This window comes from Notolabrus celidotus, chromosome 6 (assembly GCF_009762535.1).
Source record: "Notolabrus celidotus isolate fNotCel1 chromosome 6, fNotCel1.pri, whole genome shotgun sequence".
In the NCBI taxonomy this organism is placed as follows: Eukaryota; Metazoa; Chordata; class Actinopteri; order Labriformes; family Labridae; genus Notolabrus; species Notolabrus celidotus.
The window spans coordinates 12,454,057-12,477,488 of NC_048277.1; the positions used below are offsets into that span (position 1 = coordinate 12,454,057).

General features: G+C 38.9%; 1 protein-coding gene across 2 annotated transcripts in view; it reads right to left on the bottom strand.

The window, feature by feature from the left end:
- Window positions 1-4,070: 4,070 nt before the first annotated feature.
- Window positions 4,071-23,432, bottom strand: part of kiaa0513 (KIAA0513 ortholog) — a 33,347-nt gene continuing 13,985 nt past the window's right edge. The window contains exons 2-12 of one of the 2 annotated variants that reach the window (XR_004631646.1): window positions 22,792-23,320; window positions 17,844-17,943; window positions 17,473-17,546; window positions 16,498-16,568; window positions 14,773-14,977; window positions 14,637-14,677; window positions 14,411-14,483; window positions 12,726-12,803; window positions 8,192-12,364; window positions 7,734-7,828; window positions 4,071-6,940 (exon numbers count right to left, since the gene is read on the bottom strand). Coding sequence is in view for 1 of the 2 variants with exons in the window: in XM_034686374.1 (XP_034542265.1) it covers window positions 6,891-6,940; window positions 7,734-7,828; window positions 8,192-8,272; window positions 12,726-12,803; window positions 14,411-14,483; window positions 14,637-14,677; window positions 14,773-14,977; window positions 16,498-16,568; window positions 17,473-17,546; window positions 17,844-17,943; window positions 22,792-23,201 (1,278 nt within the window). In the remaining variant the exon portion in view is untranslated. The remainder of the gene's footprint in view (window positions 6,941-7,733; window positions 7,829-8,191; window positions 12,365-12,725; window positions 12,804-14,410; window positions 14,484-14,636; window positions 14,678-14,772; window positions 14,978-16,497; window positions 16,569-17,472; window positions 17,547-17,843; window positions 17,944-22,791; window positions 23,321-23,432) is intronic. The other variant, XM_034686374.1, reaches the window with a different exon arrangement.

Consider the following 23,432-nt stretch of genomic DNA (forward strand, 5'->3'; position numbering starts at 1 on the left):
ACACGCATGCAAACATACACACATTTAATTTGAGCACTCAAGCTAAAACAAAACAGTCCAGATTTATCCTGCACAGCTGGTATTTCACAGATCCAACATGTTTGCTGAATGTGTCATTGTCAGAGTGACCCTGAATGCATCATGGTTCTGTTTATATGTACAGACTGTTGTTACAGTGTCAGTGTATGTCGGCTTTAAAAGACATTATTGAATTTTATGTGTGCTTTTAGCAGCGTCAGCACAAGTACCTGGAGCTGTATGGTGGTGTGTGATATATTTCCTTGCAATTATGTCCACTTGTGAACCATTAGAAGTTGTGGGAACTCAGTCATGTAGGCCTGACATAGACAAATAGTAGTAAAAACTGTTGTACTAGCTTAACCAGCTTCACGTTAGGTCCTCAGACATGATCTGAACATTGAGTAAGTGATGTGGATTTAAAAGCTGTGAGTGGACCTTAGAAGTTGGATGTTTCATGGAGCTCTACAGAAGAAAGTTATAAATAAGTTTTTGGTTGTAAATTGGATTCATGTATGTGCAAAGCTAACTCAGCTGGCTAATTATATAGTTAATGACAGTGTTTGCAACAGAATGATATTCTATTTGTGGCGGTTGCTGACTAGAGTTGTTTATTTGTCAGACAAAGATGCCAAAAGGACACATGAGCTTGTGGAACATAGTGAACTTGTCACATGCAAATTCTATATCGATAAAGGTTCACTCACTTTAAAAGCTGGAGGGCCTGTTAGTGCAATACTTCACCATGTTGTTTGGCTATACAAACTGACACAAAAGTATAAACCAGGCTCCAGGCATTGCATCACTGCTTAATGTGATTGACTTCACAGACTGGGACACCAATATTATGCTGTTGCAGAATTTAATGTGCATGTAATAAGGCATGATGACGGCAGAACCTTATTATGAACCCTGCACTGTTGCAGAAATTTGCAATGTTGGCAGCTTAAACCATGCATAACTTTTAGCATCTCAAAATGTAAACTAGTCAGCCATTTGAAAAAATAGTATATACAAAATAAACTCACTCACAGTTATCATGGACAAGGACATTACCCATGGAGAGCAGCATTACCATGCTGTCCACATGTTTCTTTCTGTTGGGCATTTTACAACAGTGCGCTATGGGAATAAACTCACTTTAGGAGACAGCCTCTAGGGGGCATTTGATGAATTGCTGTTACTGTTACTTTAACAGTTGCTTCACTTTTCGCGGTGAAGGTCGCTCCTTTGTAAGTACATGATTTCCTTTGTTCTTAGTCTGTCGGGGAAGTTTCTGTGGGGGATATAACCAAAAAGCTTACTTTTCCTGCCAGCGGAATTATGGGACGTCAGTGTAAAAGAACACAAACCCCACAAAATTCTGTATAGATGCAGATGACGAAAACAGGAAAAATAAAGAACACATTAATAAATCAGATAATCTATAAATATTAAGACATGTATTGCAGAAACTTGATGATGAGAAATATAATTTTGTTTGTGCTCATAAAGCCCACAAGGGCTGAGCTTTCATTATGAGTTGTTGACCCGTTTAAAAGCCCGTATGGTAAACTCATACATGGAAAATGTGACAAAGGTGACTAGCATGTAACATTGCTGACTGTGACATGTGTGTTGAGGTCTGGTATTAATTAGATGGAGGAGGGTGTTCACGGTGTGACACTGCTGACTGGCCTTTCACAGCTCATTACATGGTGTCCAATCAGAGAGCAGCCAGCGTGACTGCTGTTTATTTATACACAGAGCTGGAAATGGCAGAGTGCAAGCAGCTCGGACTAAACCTCAAAAACTGAACACTCCAGCTCATTGTAATGCTGCAAAGAGTCCCAATCAACACTGTGTTCGCATTGACACAGACATATACAAGCTCTCACATACACTAACACTGAGGGAAAGGAGAGGCTTTGCAGTATTCTAAATTGTAGACTTGTTTTTTTTAGCTTGAATTATACTGCTGCTAATTGCTATTGAAACAGTATTAAAGATTATTGTACTGTCTGTCTTTTGAGGGTCTCTCTGGAAAAATAATAAACAAAATTGTGTTGTTCACAGCCTTAGTTTCAACTTTCGGAAGCTAGAAAAAGTATTTACCATTTAAATCAACAACTTGCTTTCCATAACCAATTCCCACATACTTTTTAATGAAAACTAAATGGATAGTTTAAATGTTTTTTTAAGTGGTGTTGTCTGAGGTACTTGTCAATAGTAAGTGTATTAGCCACTGGAGATGCCATCAGCTCGGCCCCTCAGTTGAGAAACTGTCGGGAGAACCAAAATTGAAGCTAGGCTATCAACCACTGCTGACGTTGACAATTTTCCCATGTCATTAAGTTAATTTTAAAAATGTCAGTTCCAAACATTAGTGTGGATGCTAGTGAACACTACATTCAGAAAAATGTCGGGTTCATGATGTAAGAGTCGATTCTGCCCAGTACACTGATATTTGTGAATCTTGATGTATTTGCATCTCGGTTTGAGATAGTTATGGGCAACAAATGCTTGGCATCTGGCTGACACAGTAATGGCCGTAAAGTTTATTATTTCTGCTCAGTCTTCCCCTTCAACAGGTATCACGGTGTATTTTGATAATGTAAACATATTGTGTTAACCATCGGTTTACGCAATAAAGCACAGCTCAGTGTAATCAATAGCAGACAGAATGCAATCCTACATCACTTTCTTACACGCAGCTCAACGTCTTTGCCAGTCTTGAATTAAAAAAAAAACAAAACCCTGTAACCTCACTTTGGTTGCAACAGTTTAGCCATTTGAAGTATTAAGATTTCTGAAAGGGGGGATTTCATTGTATCTGCTATTAATTATTGTGAATAGCAACGGTGGCTAGGCTGAGAGGCCATCAAACAGCTGACTTTAAAGTACTTTTACATCATGATAGGTACAAAACAACAATTTTTTCAAGACACTTGAAAGATGGATGGGAGATATGTATCCATTCATTTATTTGCATAACTATGTAGCATTTATGTTATCAACAAAGACAAAAATGTATGTTGACATACTGGTGGTAGACCCCTGAGGAGGTTGGACTAATGGTGTAGTGACTTCCTTTGAACTACTGGCATATGTTGTGCCCCTTTTGAGGCATGCCATTGGCCATTTTTTGATCTAGGTGCTGCTGAACCAATAATCCATAATCCCTTGATTTCATTAAGTGAAATTTTAAATATGTTTTCAATGAGATAAAATAACTGTGTGAACTCAGTCAAGGTTATAAACACCTCTAGGTTTTAATGGATGCTCAAAGTGTATTAGCACTACATGACGCTCGTGGTCTCTCTACCCAACAGATCACTGGATTATTTTGGGTAGACTTCAAAGTTGAATTGGCCTCTCTGTAGTACTGACAATTGAAAAACATGTTATTTTATCAGTATTTAGAATTATGTAAGCATCTATAAATTATCACAAAGCTGCAAAATATATCGTGGAGTTTCTCAAGGTACACATTTAGGTCAGGCCTACACTTTTTTAACTTTAGCAGCTGTGACTGTATGTTTGAAAATCAATATATAGACCCTCAAACGGCAATCTAAAATGCATACTGGGATGCTCGTATAGGCTTTATAAAGACTATATATCTCTTTTTAACATGTCCTCTAACATTGAGGGGCTTACACCAGAACAGGGGATAAAAAGTATTCTTAGATCTCAGGACCATCTGTACTTTATCAAGTGTAGAAATGTCTGTGCAAACCTCTTTTGTGACAAACACATTTTGGTTCAAGTTCTTGTTACTTTCTCACTGCTGTCTTGTTTAACACACCCAGACAAGTCATGTTCTCAGTTTGCCCCAACCTACACCCTGACCAGACCAATCATGCAGGCAACCACTCAACTAGCTTTAAAATGGTTTCTGACCTTTCACTTATCATTGGTGGACTTGGTGGCTGTTGTAGATGTAGCCCATTGCTGATGCATTCACCAATCTGGCTTAGAGTGACTTGGATTGCCTTGATACAAAACTGTGTGGTATTGCCCACCCCTGTTGGAGACCACATTCTCATGAGTCAATCAAGAGGGCAAACCCACAAAATGTAATATAGTACTTTAATGATGAACTCCACTTTGTTGATACTTAACACAAAGTCAGTATGGTTGAAAAGTTGTTTACAACCAGTCGATAAAGACAAACTTCGGTCAACGATTCACAACAGATATGTCCAATGTAGAGAGACAGCATGCACTGAACAAACGGGAAATATGTGATATTATTCAGAGAGAATGGGCTAAATGTAGTGCAAATGGCTCATGCTGAGCTAACAAGTCCAACATAGTATAGGTTGATATTTCATCAGAGAAAGCACAATGGCCTAAGAAGTCTACGAAAATGTTTCAGTTCAGTTTTAGAAACAGACTTGAACCACATGCAGAGACACTATGAGAAAATAACAGAGTCATTAAAGACAGAAGGATACAGAGGTTTGCATGGCTTTCAAATCATGGCGTCATTTACTGTACATTTAAAATAATGTCACAACACAATATACATACTTTTAATGGCCACATCAAACAGAGGCTAAATGTTCAGGAGCACTTCAGGTCATAACAACAGCTGGATACTTGGTTCCTATTTGGAATGACTGCAATGCACTATTACAGCTATCACGCACATTTACAATTAAAGATCTACAGTCCACGAACACAGCAGGAGATCAAGTCTCACAACACACAAAGAAACATGTACACTATTTACAAAATGGCTTCATCGGGGACGGTAGATTAAAACAGATTATCAATCTGAATTGAGATTCAACCTGTCAGAAAGTGCATCAAATGGAGTTAACCATTGAGAAATCACAGAACAATGTTTCCTTCATATCGTTCAGAAGTTTTGTTTATGGATTGAGGATTCTGTCTGTGAGAAGTGCTTTGAATGAAGACACAATGCTGCCCCACAGTGGTAGGATGAAGTAGCACAAATCACTTCACAGTTCAGTCACTCACTTTAAGTTTGCTTGATGCTGGTTGCACATGCAATACACAGTAAATGTACATGGACTTCAAAGGAACAATCACTTAAGTTCAACATTAAAAACACAGATAGCAAGACTTCAATGCATGCAGGACTTGTTTATGTACCAGGGGTTAAAAAAAAGAGTGGCATCTGCAAGCTCTGCATTAGCATTAAGACGAGTATTGGAGGGTAGCTTCAAAAGACAAAGACAAGACAGCTACTTTAATGGAAGGCACTTTGGATGAATAATGTTTCAAATTGTATAACAAAGGTTCTCAATAAAAAACTAAAATAGTACAACTGGATTTTGAATATGGGCCACAGTAGAATGGAAAAGAAATCTGGGGAAGATTTGTTGGAAGACTTTGCTGCTTTTATTTCTTCCCAGAGTTTAACGAGACGATTAAAACCATCGTATGTTTAACAAGTTGTGGCAGGCAAATGTTAAGCTAGCATAAAGGAGGTAGGGGCAAACAGCCTGTCCTAAATATGAATGCCTACTAAACAACAACCTGAAGCTCTCTAATCCCGATCATACACTGCTGTTTTAAACATATGAATAAATTTGCAGGTTATTAGAATCTGCTGCATTAAAACTTGGTATCATCATCCTCATTAGGCCCGAAGGAACATTTCTGCCCATGTGACAAGCAGTTAAAAGACCCTTTAGGTGTAGTAGATAAACAAATATGACATGTCTTGGATGTATCCTCAGTTAAAGCAGTTTACTTACTTAGTGACAGTTGAATTGTACATTCCACGGCAGCAATCAGACCAGATGAGCTGGAAAATATTGCCAAATTGGGAACAAGAAATCAAAATGATATCCCATAAACACATTAAATTGGTTTTATCATGCAACCAATGCTGCCAGCATCCACGGTTTGCAATCTTAACTCATTTGTACTAATTAAACTAACAAAATTCATGGGAACGAGGGGCTACAGGGGTACTGTCAAATGGATTTCTACCTTTGGACTGAGCCAGATTTGCAGTTTCTCTCCCCTTATTTCAAGCCTTATGCTCAGCTAGGCAAGCTGTCTCCTTGCTGTAGCTTCCTATTTAGTATACAGACCCTAGCTGGATGTATCCTTGGTTCATCCTCTGCATGAAAGTAAATAAATTCATATCTCACAATGTAATTCCTTCGCTGTAGAAAGAGGTGTTGGGGGTTAATGATTTAGCTGTTTTAAATGCTGCTGTTAAATGACATGTCACACACTCACATAATTGTGCTTGTCGTCTAATAGGACACTACTGATAACACCGACAAGCATAAGAGAATGAGCAGTAATTAACTCATCTGTTATTCTGATCTGACACTGATATTGAAGCAGATTCAAATACTGAGTTACTATTGCCATTCACTACGGTTCAACTATAAATACACATTTATAAAAAAATATACAACAAGGCAGGACAATGAGTACTCTTACACGCTGTTCAAACAGATGCTGTTATGCACGTTACATGTAATAAATATGGCTGCCAAGGAAACACAGAGTGGCACAGCACAGAGGATATATAACCTACACACACCCAGAGAGACTGACTCCACACTGAGGCTGTTTACAGTCACACTGGATGATTTCCCTTTATGCGTCTTGTCTTTGTGAGGCAGCTCACTAACAAAGGTGTTACTCATATCATAGCACACACCAGATAGAGATGTTTTGTTATTGCTGATATAGGACGAGTGCAGAGGAGAACTACCAGGTTAGGTTTGCTACAGTATGACACAGTCCATCACTGTGTGTTTGTTTTTCAGCAGTGCACCACACAAATGCAACGACGGAAGAACAGGCGGTTTGGTTGTTAGAATATTGAGCTGGAAACAAGTCGCTGATGTGTGTGTTTGCTGTCAGTCTTTGAATGCAGTTTGTCCTCCTCAAACTCACTCTGCCGCCATTTTCTCAATGTGGTCGGTCAGCAACTTGTACTGCTCTGTGAAGAGAAAAAACACAGGCACCTAGCTGTTATATGATGCAGTGGAGTTACTTTTAACAAAAAAGGAAAAAGACTCCAGTTTCCACCTATTATGACACTCAGGTTGTAGAGGGATGCATTTTGATTGGATCAAATCTGCAAATCAGATACCTGGAGCTGAAAAAGCAAAAATTTTAAAAGCAACAACACACATTTAAAAGCTAATGTGAGAAACTAATTTTGTGGTGTGTTATGAGGAAAAAACTCAACCTGCCTCCTTTTAACACTCAACATACCACAAGGACCTGTTTACCTTGAAATATAAGTACAAGTATAAAGCTGATTTCTTCAGTGTTATTCAGATTTGTTTTTGTAGGTCACATAGAGGCATTAATATGGATTTCAGTCTATTTTATAATCAGTCAAAAACTCCTCACGGGAGCTTTAATAGAAGCAAAGCCAAAGACTTTAAATAGAGGGCAGTGGTCGTGCATCACACCAAGGCTGCGCTAAGACTACAGGAACTTGGGCAAGTTTTATGTAATTCACTCCCAAAACAATTTAAGGAGAAATATGGTCTCTGACCAATGTTCAGCCAAGATTATTTGTAAATGTGAGGGGATGTTAATGAATAAATTAGCTCCCCCAGAGGAGAACATATAGCTTCTAAAATGTGATGCTTTTAGTTGAGCTGCTGTCTAATTCCACCCTTCATCTTACTTTATATCATAAAATGCCCAATAAAGTAAATTAAATAATTATGAAAGAATGTTTCAGTGTTTTTGGTTAAGTTATTCTTTTAGTGCTTTACCTTCATTCAGGTTGCCAATGACAGCCTGCTTCTTCAGGAAGTCATTGCAGAGCTTCTTGCTGAGCCCAAACGCCAGCATGTTGTGGGTGAATGTCCTGAAAACCAAAGTCACGTTAGCTCGGCTGGAAGTCATTGCAACAACAATGTGAAAATGAAGGTACAAGTAAAAGAAATAAATGCAGCCTCTGCATGACCTCTTCCCTTGATATGGTTAGACAAACTTTTCAGAGAACCAAACTAAAACTGCTAAATAAGAAAAAAAAGACCACAGACTTACAGTTAATTTGAGTTTGATTTGAGAACTAAACATGTCATCTATTTGTTATCTAACATGGCTATTAGAAATTTCAAAATAAGATGTATTTTGGAGCAGTGGTTTGTTTCACCATCAGCTCTGGTTATATTGTATACTGTCTTTTTCTTTTAGCTCATAAATGTTTCTGTGGCTGCTCTCTCACCCCAGTTGGCCGAAGGCGATGTTCTCATCGATTTTGGAGCTGTCGTCCCTCTCCTCCTGGGTCATATGACACCACCTCTCCCTGCAGCACAGAGACACTCTGAGTCAGATTTGATCCTTTAGTCTCCATCTGACCTTCAGCTCGACTGAAACAGGCCAGGGGTGGGTGTCAATATCAGTGTCATACTGACTTATGCAGCAGCACAACAGACAGGTAACTTGTTTTACATTCATCTGTAAAATGTTGACAGTAAGATATTTGACCTTTCATCAAAAAGAGAAGCTTGGGGCCACATGTGGAGATCTTCTTTTAGGTGTGGAAAATATCTTTGAGTTTTGATTTCAGAGCCAGAGTTTTCATTTCATAGCCAGATTAATGTGGATTTTGTGCATACTATAATTCATTCTTTCTGAGTAGTTTTTTAAAAATAACAATCTAATACTTAAATGTAATGTTTTGATATTGCATGACTGTAGCAGAAGCTGCAAGTTACCATCACCATCAAAGTCAGTGCAGGGGAACAGTCATGATTTGACACTCCTGTTGGGCTTAGATCAAAGTCCATTTCAAAACATGGTATTTAAGCCTCACTATTGACTGGTAAACACAATTTACTACTCTGCTCAGTTATGTTAGTAAAACTGGATCCACTTTTTGAGTGAAATATTTCTTGTTTTCACTCCGATGTCCCTGAAGTGTCACTGTGATTTGAAGAGTTGTCTGATGGCCAAATGTTTCCTCTTTGCTGTTATCTGTTAAGTTCAGTCAGCACTGGACTTGGAGCTGGACTCATCAGGGGAGGGTTTGTGGTTACATCGGTACCTGGGTATTTAATTACTATGACTCCAGCCAGAACTCTGAAATCAGAGACATGGCAGGATTACAGTGGAGTGCCAGGGGCCACTATCCACAGAAAATAAGACAAAAGTGCTGAATAATCCCTTCATCTAACTTTGTTTAGTGACTGAATGCTAGAATGATAATTTGGGGGTGAAAACGTCCTCTTATAATTGAAATCCAGTTCTTTATCTGAGAAAGAAATGAAATAGTACTAACTGTCTAAAGTGGGACTTTAAATTCTGACTTTAAGTCGAAACTCAAATAAGTTGTTCACATGTGGCACACCCTCCTCATTTTCAGACCTTTATTGGGTCAAATACCATCTCTGCCACAGAAAGAAATCCATGACATCCACCCCTTTGCCTCTGATTATCGTAACGAGATGCAAATAGAGAATACATCACACATAAAGCACATAAAACAACATCAAAGGTCAAGAAACACGTTAACCAGCTTTCAGCAAAAGAATAAAACAACAAATGATTAATTCACAAAGAATCATCATTGTTAACAGGCAGATGAAAAGCATTGATCTGGTATGACACTGTCCTGAACTTTAATATCTACATGCAGAAAGAGTGTTAGTGATGATGCAGTATCTTCAGGTTTAAAAAAAACAACATAAAGGCACGCCTTGTCTCACTCACTTGGGAGGGGGAAGATTTGCAAAACTCACCATATCATACAGTAGTTGCTGCTGGATATGTAGCTAAAGCTGCTGCATCTTTGCAACTAAAGACAACATCTTCAACACACTATTAGTACAATTATTATGAAGTTTATGAAGAGGTAACAACCAGTATTATCACCTTCTCATTGGATTAACTGTAAATTATGAAACCTTTTTGTGAATGGCATCCACTTCAAAGACAGAGCTGTTCTGAACCATTTAAGTTAGTACCATGTCTTCATCAGCTGGAGGATCCTTAAACTGTAATCTGAAGACTTGCTTTAGTGTTACATTTTAATCTCATGATATCTGTTTGTTGTTATAAATATTACCTTCTAAGTTGAAAGAGGCATTAGGAAGAGAGAACCTCAGTAATAACTCTAATGGATGCTGCTGCTCTGTGTCTGTTGGACTGATAAATAGACAGCTCACAGGAGCTTGGTGCTGGAGGACTTGTGTGCTGGTCAAAAGTACAGTGACATCATCCACTAGTTTAATGGGCCGCTATTTTTATGCCATCTGAAGCACAAAGTGACCAAATGTGGATGAGAGTGTGATGCTGGAGAGAAATCAGAGGTTATCGGATGCTAATGCTAGCTCGGACTTGGTAAGGTTAAGCCAAATGAGATGCTAGTTTTGTTTTTGTTTAGTGATGAACAGCTTACTCTCTTAGTGCCTCTTAGACAGCTGTATGTAGACTGTTGAGGTTATTATTAAGATTTTCAAGGTAGTAATTAATAATGTAGAGGACGTCAGCAAATCATCCAATCTGTCCAGCTTTTTCTTAACTTGAAATGGTACCATCACCTACAAAATGGAAGTCATGATGTATTAAAGAAGACTTATAAACCCAAGATTGGGACCATAACATCATAAAATAACTGAGGAAATACAATTCTCAAATACAGTATATGAAGCTAATCTTGCTCAAATTCATTATAAATAATCTCAGTTTATAATACCTAATGAACCTATGGCATATTTATATTTATAGGTAGAAATGAAAGGGAAATTAATCTCCAAAAGAGACCAAAAATGCAGAGTGGTACATCAGAAATCGCTGCGTTCAATTCTTTAAATGTGCATATTCTACACATGGCATGTACTGCACATCTCTGCAGTCACTCTGCAGTGAAACACAGAGGCTGGTACTGAACAGTAAAACAGAGACGGCACAGGGAACATGCAGATGAGGGCGACAAAATATCACATGCAGAGAGATTAATGGTGTGAACATGCGGCGAGCTGTGAAGAGACTGCAGTGGATCTGCTGCCTATGTCTCCTGCTCCGGATATAAACACCATCACAGACATTACACAAGATTTGCTGTGCACATCAGGATATTAACTGTGGGAGTGATGCGTTTAATCATCAAAGATGGGCTCAAAATCATTTCAACAGCAGCATGAAAGCATAGCAAGGTGAATCATATCACCTACTGGACAACCACAACGGCATGCCAACAGAAGCCAGATGAAGACAGATTAAAGGCAGCAGAGAACGGGAGTTATGAGCTCAAAGAAAAGTGTGGCAACAAATGAGGCACGAATACAGAAAACAGATAATCAGTTATAATTACACAAAAACCACATTGTTATTCTAGTGAGGTGGACATAACTCTGCAGCTTGAATTAAGCAGATTATATCTTTTGATTAATACACAACTGTGTCTCTAACTACACTCCTGACACTCACTTTGTCTATCTATTATTATTGCAGACCATCCCATCAGTGTTCATTAGACCACGCCTTATAAACTACAGATTGGACCAATGGCTGTCACTGCTTCCAGCTACTCCAACAATAAAAGGGCAATGGATTAGACAATCCCAGTGGACTATGTATGTTCCACAAACGTATCATAACACCAAAAAACAGTGACATAGCATCCATCATCTGTCTTTTTGCAGTTCCTTGGTTGTGTTATAACTCGAGTAGTATGTGGCCTTTTGATTTAAGCGGCCTAACTGAGAACACATTCAGGCTACACACCCAAGTCTAGGTGGATTTTGATCACCCCCAAACAATGTTTTAATTCAGTCATTACTTTAAGATAAAAAATGGCAACAGCCTGTAAGTATGGTGGTGACACACTTCAGGTTAACAGAGAGAGGTTTTCTTTTTTGTTCCTACGCCGGGGGAGTCCCCTCCTCCTCTTGAGTGAACAAGCGAGTTAACTGTTAGACACCCAGGCTTGGTTGCATGAAGACATATCTACTGGAAATTACTATTAAAATCTATAAGCTTACATCTTTAATGAACTGTGTTTAGAATGGTTATGCTGTATCAGTTTGTTTTTATCCATACTAGAACCCTGTGCTCAACAACTTGACACCAATTATGGCTCAAAACACTAAAATAAACCTTATTCAGCAGTACACATGCTAAATATGTTAAATGTATCCAAGCAGCTACCAATCACAATGCTGTTTTTTAATTTAGCTAGCTCGGTGTCACTCTCAAGTCTATTCAGCCATCTTCTTATATACTACACTGGACCTTCATAACAGATTCTATTTTTAGAAGATCTGTGAAAAATTTGCAAAGACTCTGTCCTTCTTCATCTCTCTGCCTTCATTCATCAATTTATTTGACAAGATTTTGGGGGCAGCAGACAAACAGAAGGACAGACCTCTCAGACTTCTCTTCATCCTGCGTCCCCCTGCTCGGCAGCAAGGCACAAGAAGACAAAGGGTCAGAGTCAACATGCAGAAAGGAGGTGAACATCAACAGCTTTTAGACAAGGTGTGAAGCAGAGAGGAGAGAAGAGAGAAAGGAGAAAAGAAGTGAGGAGGAGAGAAGAGGATGTGTGGTGCATCAGGAGATGATAAGCAGTATTGGTTTAGGATGAAGCCAGCAGCTCTTTCCTTTCAGGGTCTGCAGTCTTAAATTTCATGGGACAGAAATAGTGATATAGAAACAGAACAAAACCCTGTCATGTTCTAAGAGATGACACATTTTTTCTTAGTAAAATTGAATGTCAACTGAAATGTGAAGACATTTTTCCACATATCCTGACTCACCGTGTTGTCGGTGATCTTTTCGTCCTCTCACAGTGGACAGCATCAAAAAACGCAGCATTCCAAAATCGTAATGTGTGCCTGACAGAGAGGACAAAAGAAACATTAAAACAATGAAGGTTACTCGCCTGATGATACACTTCACTACATCATATATAATGTGAGGCTATAAATGGAAAATCTTGACACACACACAGTCACTAAGCTGCAGTATGATTTGTACTATATTGCTTTAAAGCACGCTTATTGTGGAGAGCCATTTATGTGACAACTAATCAAATCAGTCTATTCCTTAGTATGAAGTTCAGGATCACAAAAGATGTCCAGAAATCAAAAGGCCAATTCATGACTCAGGGTTGATTCTGACAAGTTTAAACTTGCTAATCTTGTCTCAAAAGATAGTCTTTTTAAGTAGTGTGCATTTTTATTTTTTATTTTTATTTTATTCTGTTATAATTTTCTCCTTCAGTTTCCTTACAATGAACGCCCAGCACGGACGCTCTGACCCTGGACTGCACAAATGTATGGTGTCTTGTAAGCCCATGTGGACTGGGCATATGATTATATGTATGACACAATAATAAAATAAAAACTTTAACCTAAATCCTCTGTTATATCTAAATGTGACTCTAGTGGAACATGAGTGCACAAAAACAGTCCGGGATTACTTTGCAGTCTAAAGAGCAACCTTTCAAGCTGCAGGCTGCAGAACCTGTGTGAGGAATTACAAAACTGTTTGTATCTTTCAAACAATCAAACCCAAAATGTGTAAAACTAGTGAAAATTACTGATATTTTTTATAATTTGATCCCAAGCCCCCTTAATCATCTAACTAGCTAATTAATAAACAAGTCATCTGTTTTAAGGGGCCACAAAACAAAAATGGTGACCAGCAACAGTTGCTACAAACAGAAGCAACCTCACAAACCTGCCCACCACGATTAACAGACTTTCTCTGCTGTTGTTCTCTTTGCTCAGAATGTTTAAAACTATCTTTGCCATGCAAATAAATTCCTGAATGTGTTAACTGAAACTCAGGAGCTCTGATTAGATGGTAGCTGCAAGTAAAGCAGAAATAATAGAGAATCAGAGAATTAAGTTGTGAAGAAACTGCCTCTGAAATTTAACTGATCTTCTCAGTGTCTTTTTGACTGATGGGTTGACTTAAAGTGGTTCACCTGACTCTTACAGCCCTCTAATAGTTGCTTAGTATTGCAGTAGGAAGAATAAATAAATCCAGTAATAAAATAAAATAAAATATGATAAGACAAAATTAAATAAAATAAATAAAATGTAATATTCTCGTCCAGCAGCAAGCCTGCACGAGTCACAGTAGCAACCAGCTGGTGAACAATCAGCTGGTAAAGGATTTAGTGGCTACAGAATCAGATCTATTTCTAGGATATATGATTGCTAAAGTTAGTCATATCAGGTAGAAGATGACAAAAAGGTCAGTTTTGTGTTATTGATGTATTGTACTGCTGCAAAATGAAGGGTTGAAGCTCGGCTGGTGAAGCCCAGTGCTGATCTTTTCATGCACATCGTGTAAATAGTGTTTCTGCCAAAATCTCATCCTTCATTGTTTAAAATGTCTAATTTGTAACTCAATTTTGTCAGTGACGGTATCATTTGCTTTAATTTCAGTTTGTTACATAAGCTAAAAACTCCTTATAGAGGCTTTAACGTACCATATGGGCTGCTGCTTCAGGTGAGTGTACAGGTACACCTTTTCATTTTTCTTTTCCTCTGGAGTGAGGGATACTGTGGTGGAAGAGCAGCTGGATTAATGTATCAGTAACATTTCATACAAACTAACAGAGCAGTGGAGGCAGAGAAGTAGAAGAAACAGCAGTTTTTGACTGGCTAACAAACCAAACACTGCACTCAGCACAGGTGATTTATGATGCACTTTACCTGGTGATGTGGGTTTTGTCCCGACTGTTCCTTCACTGTCCCTACAAATGAGAAAGCAGAAGAGGAAAGGATTGAAACTCTAACTGACAGTGATTGTAACTGTGAAGACTGAAAAAGAGGAGGTGTGTTTGCTCACTCATTCTTTGGAACCACCGTGCTCCTCAGCTTGCTCTCTAGGCCACCAAAGAAACCTTTGACGTCAGACTTGGATGTGTTTTTGAGGAGGCGCTCAGCAGCGTCTTTCTTCCCAGTCAGCCAGGAGTTGGCCTTGTAGAGGTACGTATCCAGAGCTACAGGAGGACCATGATCCAGCAGCTCTGAGGGAGACGGCGGGGACTTCCCTGAACCAGAGGAGAGCAGAGAGTTTAGAACAATGATAACTGCACTTGGTGGAAATAAAACATTTGTTCATTATGTTTGTATTATCCTGTTTAATTGAAACTTTGGGCTAAGCTATGATCTGGCTGACAGGTGTGGGACAAAGTGTTGCACTGAGGAAAAATGGAGAATGAATGGACGGATGGATGGATGAAGCTTAAAAATGTTGCAGGACCAGAGATTGGTGTCTCATTTAAAATTTTGATAACTTCCGGTTCAGATTTTTTTTGCAATTAATAAGTTGCAAGGAGTCCTTTTATAGCATTTCACCACTCTGCAAAGCTGCCTGCCACAGATTTACAAGAAAATTATATGAGACCTGACTGCAGACTGATGTGATGCAATAAACTGTGTTCCTTGTATTACACTAATCACTTAAAGCTTCCTGCTTGCAAGAGCGCTTTCATCCTGCAGCCCTGCAAAGTCATTGCACACAGCATGTGTCATATTATATTCTGGTGTTTCTGCAAGAGAAACCACAGGGCCAGCCTGCGGTGGTAACATTCTCTGAATCAGCAGCAGAGGGATTTTCACCTCAACATGCACAGCTGGGTTTGCTTTACTGTGTAAACTTTTTATTTCGCAATTAAGATCTTCCTAATTTGTGAAATTAAAGGAAACACCATGCAGTGTGTTGAAACATCAGTAAGTCATAGTTAGGCTGGGCTCAGACTGAAGGCGTTTTAAAACCCCCACTGACTTTGAAATATGATTTCATCACAACATATGAAAACCCTCACAGATATGTTTTCCCATAATCTCGAACTCGTACACACTGCAAGATATGAAATAACATTAATTCAAGAAATTAATTAGGGATATTGGTTGGATTTGAGCACAGACATCCACCTCATGTGATCATTTATGATTTATGTGATCAATGTGAATCAGATTTTGAAAAAGCAGACTGCTGAGGGAATAAAACCTGCTGTGGTGATGATCTACAGTTAACAAAGGAGAGCTGAATGCATAACAACTTTGGTTAGGAAATCGTCGAGGAGACTTGAAGGAGGGGTCTTTATTTTTCAGCGACAGTGTCAGGTTGGTATCAACTAGAACTTTTGATTTGTCAACAGTAGTATGCTAGCAAACATTAGCTTCAAGGCTTAATTGTTAACAATTACACAGTGGATCCTTCTATTTGCAAACCTTTTTCTCTCACAATGTGATTTCCTCCCTCTCAAAAAGTACTGTTGTAATCCAAGTTTAAAATACTAAATATTAACATTAATGAACTTATGAAGCATCACCAATAAGAGCCTGGGAGACATTCAGAAGGCTTCACTGTTAACAAATTCCACATTACTTGACAATCCAAGCCCTAACATTAATATCAACTGTATGTCTGAACACATTTTTCTCCTCATGGTCTTAACGAATCAGGGATAAAACAGCATGACACTTTGAGTTGGAGCCTGACCTACTATGACATACATGCAAAAAAAAAGGGTGAAGATGAGAGAGAGACTGAATTAAACCTTACCTATGTAGTAGTATGTGAAGCACATAGTCATGAGGTTTTTGGCTGGGGTGTAGTCATCCATCTGGTAACATCTGAAACACACACATGATGATCAAGTCATTACCTCACTGCTAAAAATAAATGAAATTAACTTCTCCCTAAAAGGATCAGTAGGTATTATTATAGTTTTTCTTTCTTTGTTTTTTAACTATTCCCATTAAAGGAGCAAACCCACAATGAGTCCATAAAGCAAGTATGTATTTGAGCCAAGGTATGGAAGCCCTAAGCGGACATCCATCCATCCATTTTAATTATGCTTGTTTTTTGTTCTTTCCTGTGATGACGAGTTAATTTCAGTTTTTTTGTCTGTAACGTGACTTGATGTTAACTCATATCCCCAGAGTTGCAAAAGCACAAAACAAACATAGATGCAGTTTAACCTATTGTTTAAGTGTGGATAACGTCAGCATGGCACGTTGAAGTCTGGCCTATCACATCGTTATACCTTTCATATTGCCAGAAAATGATTGTGCTATCATAAAAAGTCATCAAGATGATACAAAGAATAACTCAAGATCTAAAAAAAACCAAGCTGAAATAAACTCATTATCATGGAGACAGAGTAAATAAATGTGTGAATGCATGTCTGCCCATAGATTCCTTACCAAGAGCTCTAATAGAAACACAGTACTGACTCTTACTGATGGATGGGTGGATGATAAACCATGAAGAGCATGAAATGAGTGCCAACCCTCAGCTGAAAATAGTCCCGATTAATCACCATGTTTCCTCCTGTTTGTGTGATGCTTGATAATAGCACAGTGAAAGTATGCATATGTGCCCTCATTCATTCCTTCTCCGGTAGGAACCAATGAGCTCAGAGCTGCGTGTACAAACTATGAATGGATTTTGAATTTTCATGGGAAGCTAAAACAGAACTGATAAGCATTATCCTCCACAGTTACACAGGATTAGACAACTCTGTGTTCGACTCACTCAAACAGCACGACTGCAAAGGACTGCACCAGTCTGTAGAAGGTGGCTTCACTCACACATTTGGAGTGGCAGCGCTGTAAACACAGAATGACAGAGTTAGAAGCTTGTTTGGGGATGCTCCATACCAAGACAAGATATCCGCAACCATCTATATATATAACTGCATCTTATTCTTTCTTTGATCATCTTTATTCGTTGACTTTCTTTTACAGGTTTATTTTCTACATCACTACATAAAAGTGCTGTCTGCTGTCTTTCTGACTGTGTTTTTAGGCTCTCAACAAGAACCGGTCATTCTTTTTTTGGGTTATATAACTATTTTGCCGGAAAGGTCACCCACAGCGTCATTTCCACATCATCCCCATATTCACCTGTGCACTGACGTATTTGGCAAACCACTCCCGACCTTTGCCGTTCTCTCCACTGCACAGCTCTCCAAACCGAGCCTGCTCCTCCTGTTCAAAGTCCTCCCTGTGGAAACACATCCGAAAACAGTCAGAGCAGCACTTATTTACAGACACTGTGAAAAAACAGGCTCCTCACAGCTGGTTGTGTTTACTTCAAGATTTTACAAGACTGATTTTAGGATACAGAAAATGTGTGAGAGCCACTGAGAACACAACCTTATGGTAACATACAGTCTGTGGAAAATTTAACTCTAACGTGCATCATTGGGGACAGTATGACGACCTGGTGTAACCAAAAATATATGACTGCATTACAACTTGGCTGTGACACACCTTGTTTTGATATAGTCAGCTACATCTAAGTGCTATACATCCTCTAATTTTACTCTCTACAGGAAGAGACATGTCTGAGTTTCAGATTTTGATTAACTTGTAATAAAAATAACTTTTACCAAGTTTTGATTTATAATTAGTGTTGTTAGTAAAGTGAGACTATTGAGGCTGTAAATTACTCTGAGCACACTAACCTGGCAGAGAGAACTGAGTTTTCCTGGGCTTCAAATGTTCCATTTTTTTCCCCAGTTGATTATGGAATACATCAAAAATGTGTTTAATGTCTCCATATCTATAACACCCATTGAACTCACATTTTGGAATGCTATTTTGACAGTTTAAAGCAGAATTGGTCGCCAATGTGCAAATAAAAGCAAGGCTAGATGCCATATATCCAACTATGTCAAATGACAATGCTGGTGCTGGAACAGATTTTGTAGCTGATTGGAGAAATCGGCAGAACATCAGAAACAATTCTGGGGCCTTTTAACACTATATTGCTTCCTTAAACAGATAAGATAAGGGTCTAAAAATATTTCCCTTTAAGACAAAACATTAAACCATTGCTCTACAAAGTGATTAACTTACATTTCTGGCAGGTATGCTAGAAGTAAATATAGTAGCCTTCATGGATACTAGATCCAGAGACCTGACTTGGACCCCTACATTCTCAGGTCCAACTTTTATTGTGGTCATTTGGCATTTTTTAACTTTTCAGCTCCATAATACTGACCAATGTCTGGGTCTCTTTCTATGTAATCATGCAGGTTGTGAGGTCTGTTATATTTTTGGCAAGGAAATTGACATTTATAAATACATATTTTCAATAACCTGACCAAATGAGATCCCAAAAGAAATTCCTCAGGTCCACAGGGGTTCACACCTGTGATTTCGGACAGTCACACTAATATAAGTGCCATACAAGTCTGTAAATACAAGATGGTTCTTCCATCACTTCTGCTGCTGACATTATAGCAAAGAAAAAGCAAAGGTGCAAAGTCACACAGTGGAGGTTCTCTAGCTCTCCTCATCCATATTTACTGGGCAGAAGAAAAAAGCCCTCACAATGCGATACTTTAGAGCTAACACAATATAGACCCCATTAAGGCTGAACTGGCAAAGCTTCCACAGAGTAAATGTCAATATTTTACAAACATGATGTTATAAAAACAGTCAGACAGGCTCTGTGCTACTGACATACAACCAATAGTCACTTTGGTAGACAGCTGGTTGAAGGTTTCACAATCCAGTGTACAAACTGTATTAGTGGCTCTTCATTGTTTTTAAGCTTTTAGTTAGATTGTAAGGGATCTACCACCTGGTTATAGGAACAGATAATGATTGAACTACTGAAGAAGGTCAAGAAGACAAACATGGACCTTGAGCTCTGGTGAAACAAATGTGTTTTTTAAAGACAAGATGGATTATAGCTTCACTGAGATGGTCCTTATTTGACCACAAAGGTTGCTAAAGCCTAAATGGGGCAAATTACCTGACAGAGACAGAGACTGCTTCAGGGTCTGTAACTGAAATTGAACAGAAATGAGCCCCTGATATTTAGAGGTAACTTTTCAGATCTATCTGATTTATTATTCTCTTGATACTCACACTGTTGCCCCCCACAGGCCTGTAAAAGTGAGTCATGTGAGTCTTTTAAGGGTTGAGTGTTTCTGGGAAATCTGGTTAATAAAATGAACAGTGTTGATCTGATGAGACATGAATGTACAGCCTGGAGCAGGACTGAATGTACGCGCACAATCAGAGAAAAAAATTGCTGACAGAGCAGATCAAGGTAAGTTGCATTCAAACAAATGCAAATATAAAAATATAGAAAAACTGGTCATAGTATAGATCGGGAAGTTTCAATGTCATGATTGATGATCAAGTGAAAAAAAACAAAAACACGTTTGTGTGCTGAGGATCCGCCATCAAGGTTACTGATAACAGAGGGTTCATCTAACAGTCACATCACTGAGACTTCACTTCCTGCAGGCTGTAGCACAGTGTTAGACGGTCGTCTCTGATGAGCTAAGACAGCTGAGAGGCAGCATCAGCATTTAGAGTCCCCTGCACTCACAGGATGGTGGCTGCATGCAGACACACAATGCTTAGTGCACCAAGAACTTCTGTATCACTCAGATGAGACTCTAGAGTGTCTCTGTTAGGTACATCATCTATACTGTAACACTCTTAATGCTTCATGTGACATGTAATGAATGGTAGCAGCAGTAACAAACCTGTTAGCAGGATCTAAGTTACCTACACCAGGCTTGATAGCAGAGCATACTGATATGTTTGTGGCAGAGATCTGCTCTGCTAACATAAAAATAGAGTTATTTGTTTGGATGGGCGAGGTGTATGAGGCTTTTGCTCACACACAAAATAGTCACTGTTTTTTTTTTATTGTTTCCTGTCATACCTTCTATGAGATACTTGTTCCTGTTTTACCCACAAAGCACCTCAGCCACGCTGACAATGTAGTGTTAGATTCAGATGAGTTATATAAGTAGCATCTGACCTAGCTATAAGCCTCAAGTAGAGATGAAAGTCAGCTTCAGATGTCTGGTAAGCTCCCTTCTCTCTGTCTCCACACCTGCAGATTGTTTAGACATTTTGAAACAGACCCAACCATCATTGAGTCACTTCAAACAGTTTAATCACTTTCTGTAGCTCACTCTGGAGTTTAGAAGCTCTTTGACAGTGTTCACATGTAACCAATACCTTCAATACCTATTAGCACATTTTGATGTGTAAAAACCATGGAGTTCTTGTCTGAAGCTAATGATTACGAAGTGATTTAAATTTAGAAAATAAAATGAAAGAAATAAAGATGAATCTCTACAAACCACTCACTTCACTGACTGCAATGAAAGCCAAATATTAGTGTTCAGATTATACAAAAAAACAAAAAGTCCTCTGAGTCGAGGAGCTAGGAAAACATGACAGGCTTTAACTTCACAATGGTTTAATGAATCATTTGAATGACTCAATTTCTTCACAAGTCTTTAAATTGGTGGATTTTTATGTAACAAAGAACACTATGTATTTGAAGATGTCTCTTTATGAAAACAATAATCACGTTCAGCACTGTTCAGCACTGTTTGTCAGTTATTTTAATGATATGTGAAATGTGTACAATTACACATGTTTTGAGGGAGCGGATGTGCTCATTGTTCTGTAGTTAGAGGTCTACACCCAATCATGACAGGACAAGTTTAACCTGTATCAATTAGGTTAATTGTGGAAGTTAAGTGTGATCTTAATACCATGTGAATGTCTGTCATTCCACAGCAAATGACCAACTTTAGGAAGGTGCTTGTGTTTGCTGCCTTGTTTCCTGCATTCTCCTCAGTTAACAATTACAGAGGATGCATTGCAAATTAAACACGAAGTTCAAGAAGCTCATCCCACCGAACAGCATCAGGACAGAAATGTAATGAAACAGCAATATCATCTCTATTAGAGTACTAAATATGAAAATGATTAGAATAATAGGATGCTTTAGGATTTAGTTTAGAACATTTCTTAATCTTTTGTCAGGCTCAACACACAGTATTTGGCAGCCTATTAACAGAAACGTTTAGAGGCAGTTGTTTGGTAGAGCCTTGACAGCAATTTGGGAATAATGTTGAAAAAATTGGAGAAAAATACAAACTTGCCTCTCATGGATGCTCAACCATTGTCAGTGTCTAAATTGCCTGAGGTCCCCATTTGGATATGTGCCAGTTTAGTCGACTAAACAATGTAATGTTGTCACCTTCGATGTTCAGCACTAGAAGTACAAGTCTGTTAAACAAATAGTTAATATCTTTATGGTTGTAGCCCCAAATGCCAGTCACGTAGTGTGCCTAAGCTGAAGCACAACCACTTGTCACCAGTTGGGGCTGAAGTTCTGGTTGATAACGGCTACTGCCATAATGCTAAAGTGCTCTACTACCTGGATTTAAACAAGCAAGGTGACAGATGATGTCTCCTTTGCAGTAATTAAATCTAAAAGTGGAGATAAAGGTGTTAGGCTGTGTCTTGTTAAACTGGCATATAACCCCCGAAAACCCCAATGCATAACAAGTACATGCATTAATCTGCAAGGGGAACCCAGTGGGGCTAGCTCTGCTAATGTTAGGCACACTCAAACAAATTTGATATAATTTACTTGTGTTCCCCGTATCCCATATTTAGCTGTATAAACTGTATTCAATTCACACTGCTTTCTGAGGGTTTTCTTCCCTTTAGAATAGTCAGTTCATCAAATGTTCTCTCTGTTTAAACAACTAGATCGCTTTGGAACATCCCTCAGTTGATACAGTATCCATGTAAATAGGGCCCCTTTTATGTATAGTGTTTAAGAAATAAAGTATCTTTCTAAGAGACTCATGTTCATCATGTTTTCAGAATAAAATACAATTCAAAACTGTTGCAATATATTTGCATACATAACTGTTCCTTGGTGCAACCAAATGAGAACTGTTCATTGGGGATAATCATTCTTTGGCTGATGAATTAACTCAACTCTTTGGTTTGGAGTCAAATTAGATCATCACAAAGGATAGAAAAAAATAGAAGAAAGATACTGACTTACTTTCCATGAAACACCTTCTCCACGTAAGCCTTCATGAACTTCCTCCTCTCCACCGTGTCAGCGTCAGCATCCTCCCCGCTGTGTGCCGATGAAGATGACGACCTCCTCAGCTCCCATGTATCAGAGGGCGGGTCCATGTCATTCTCGCTGTCCGCCGACTCTGTCGCATCACTCTCGTTGTCTCCCTCCTCATGGTGGTTATGGTGGTGGTGGTGGTGGTGAGAGCCAGGTTTGGTGGGTGCCATGGGCTCTGGCAGTAAGGACTGCTGATGAACTCCCATGTTAGACCTGGGCTCTGGGGAGAAAATGTCTGTGTGGCCTTGTTGTTGGCCTCCATCTACACTCAACAGGCCTGAAGCCTCTGAGGGCAAGTCAAAGTCGATGAGGTTGTCCACAGCGACACCCTCCATGTTGGAAATAATGTGTGGGCTCGTTGACGGTTTCAGGTAAGGTCACAGGCTGTTTGACTTTGTAGACCCTCCCACCCCTGAGGGTGCTGACAGCATGTGAACTCACAAACCCAGTGCATCTGTAAACAAAGGAGAGAGAAAATAAGCATCCAGGTCCTCCTTTACATACATTCAAATATGTACTTAGCAACCTTATAGACTCAGATTGTAGGGTGAGGTTAATAATCCACT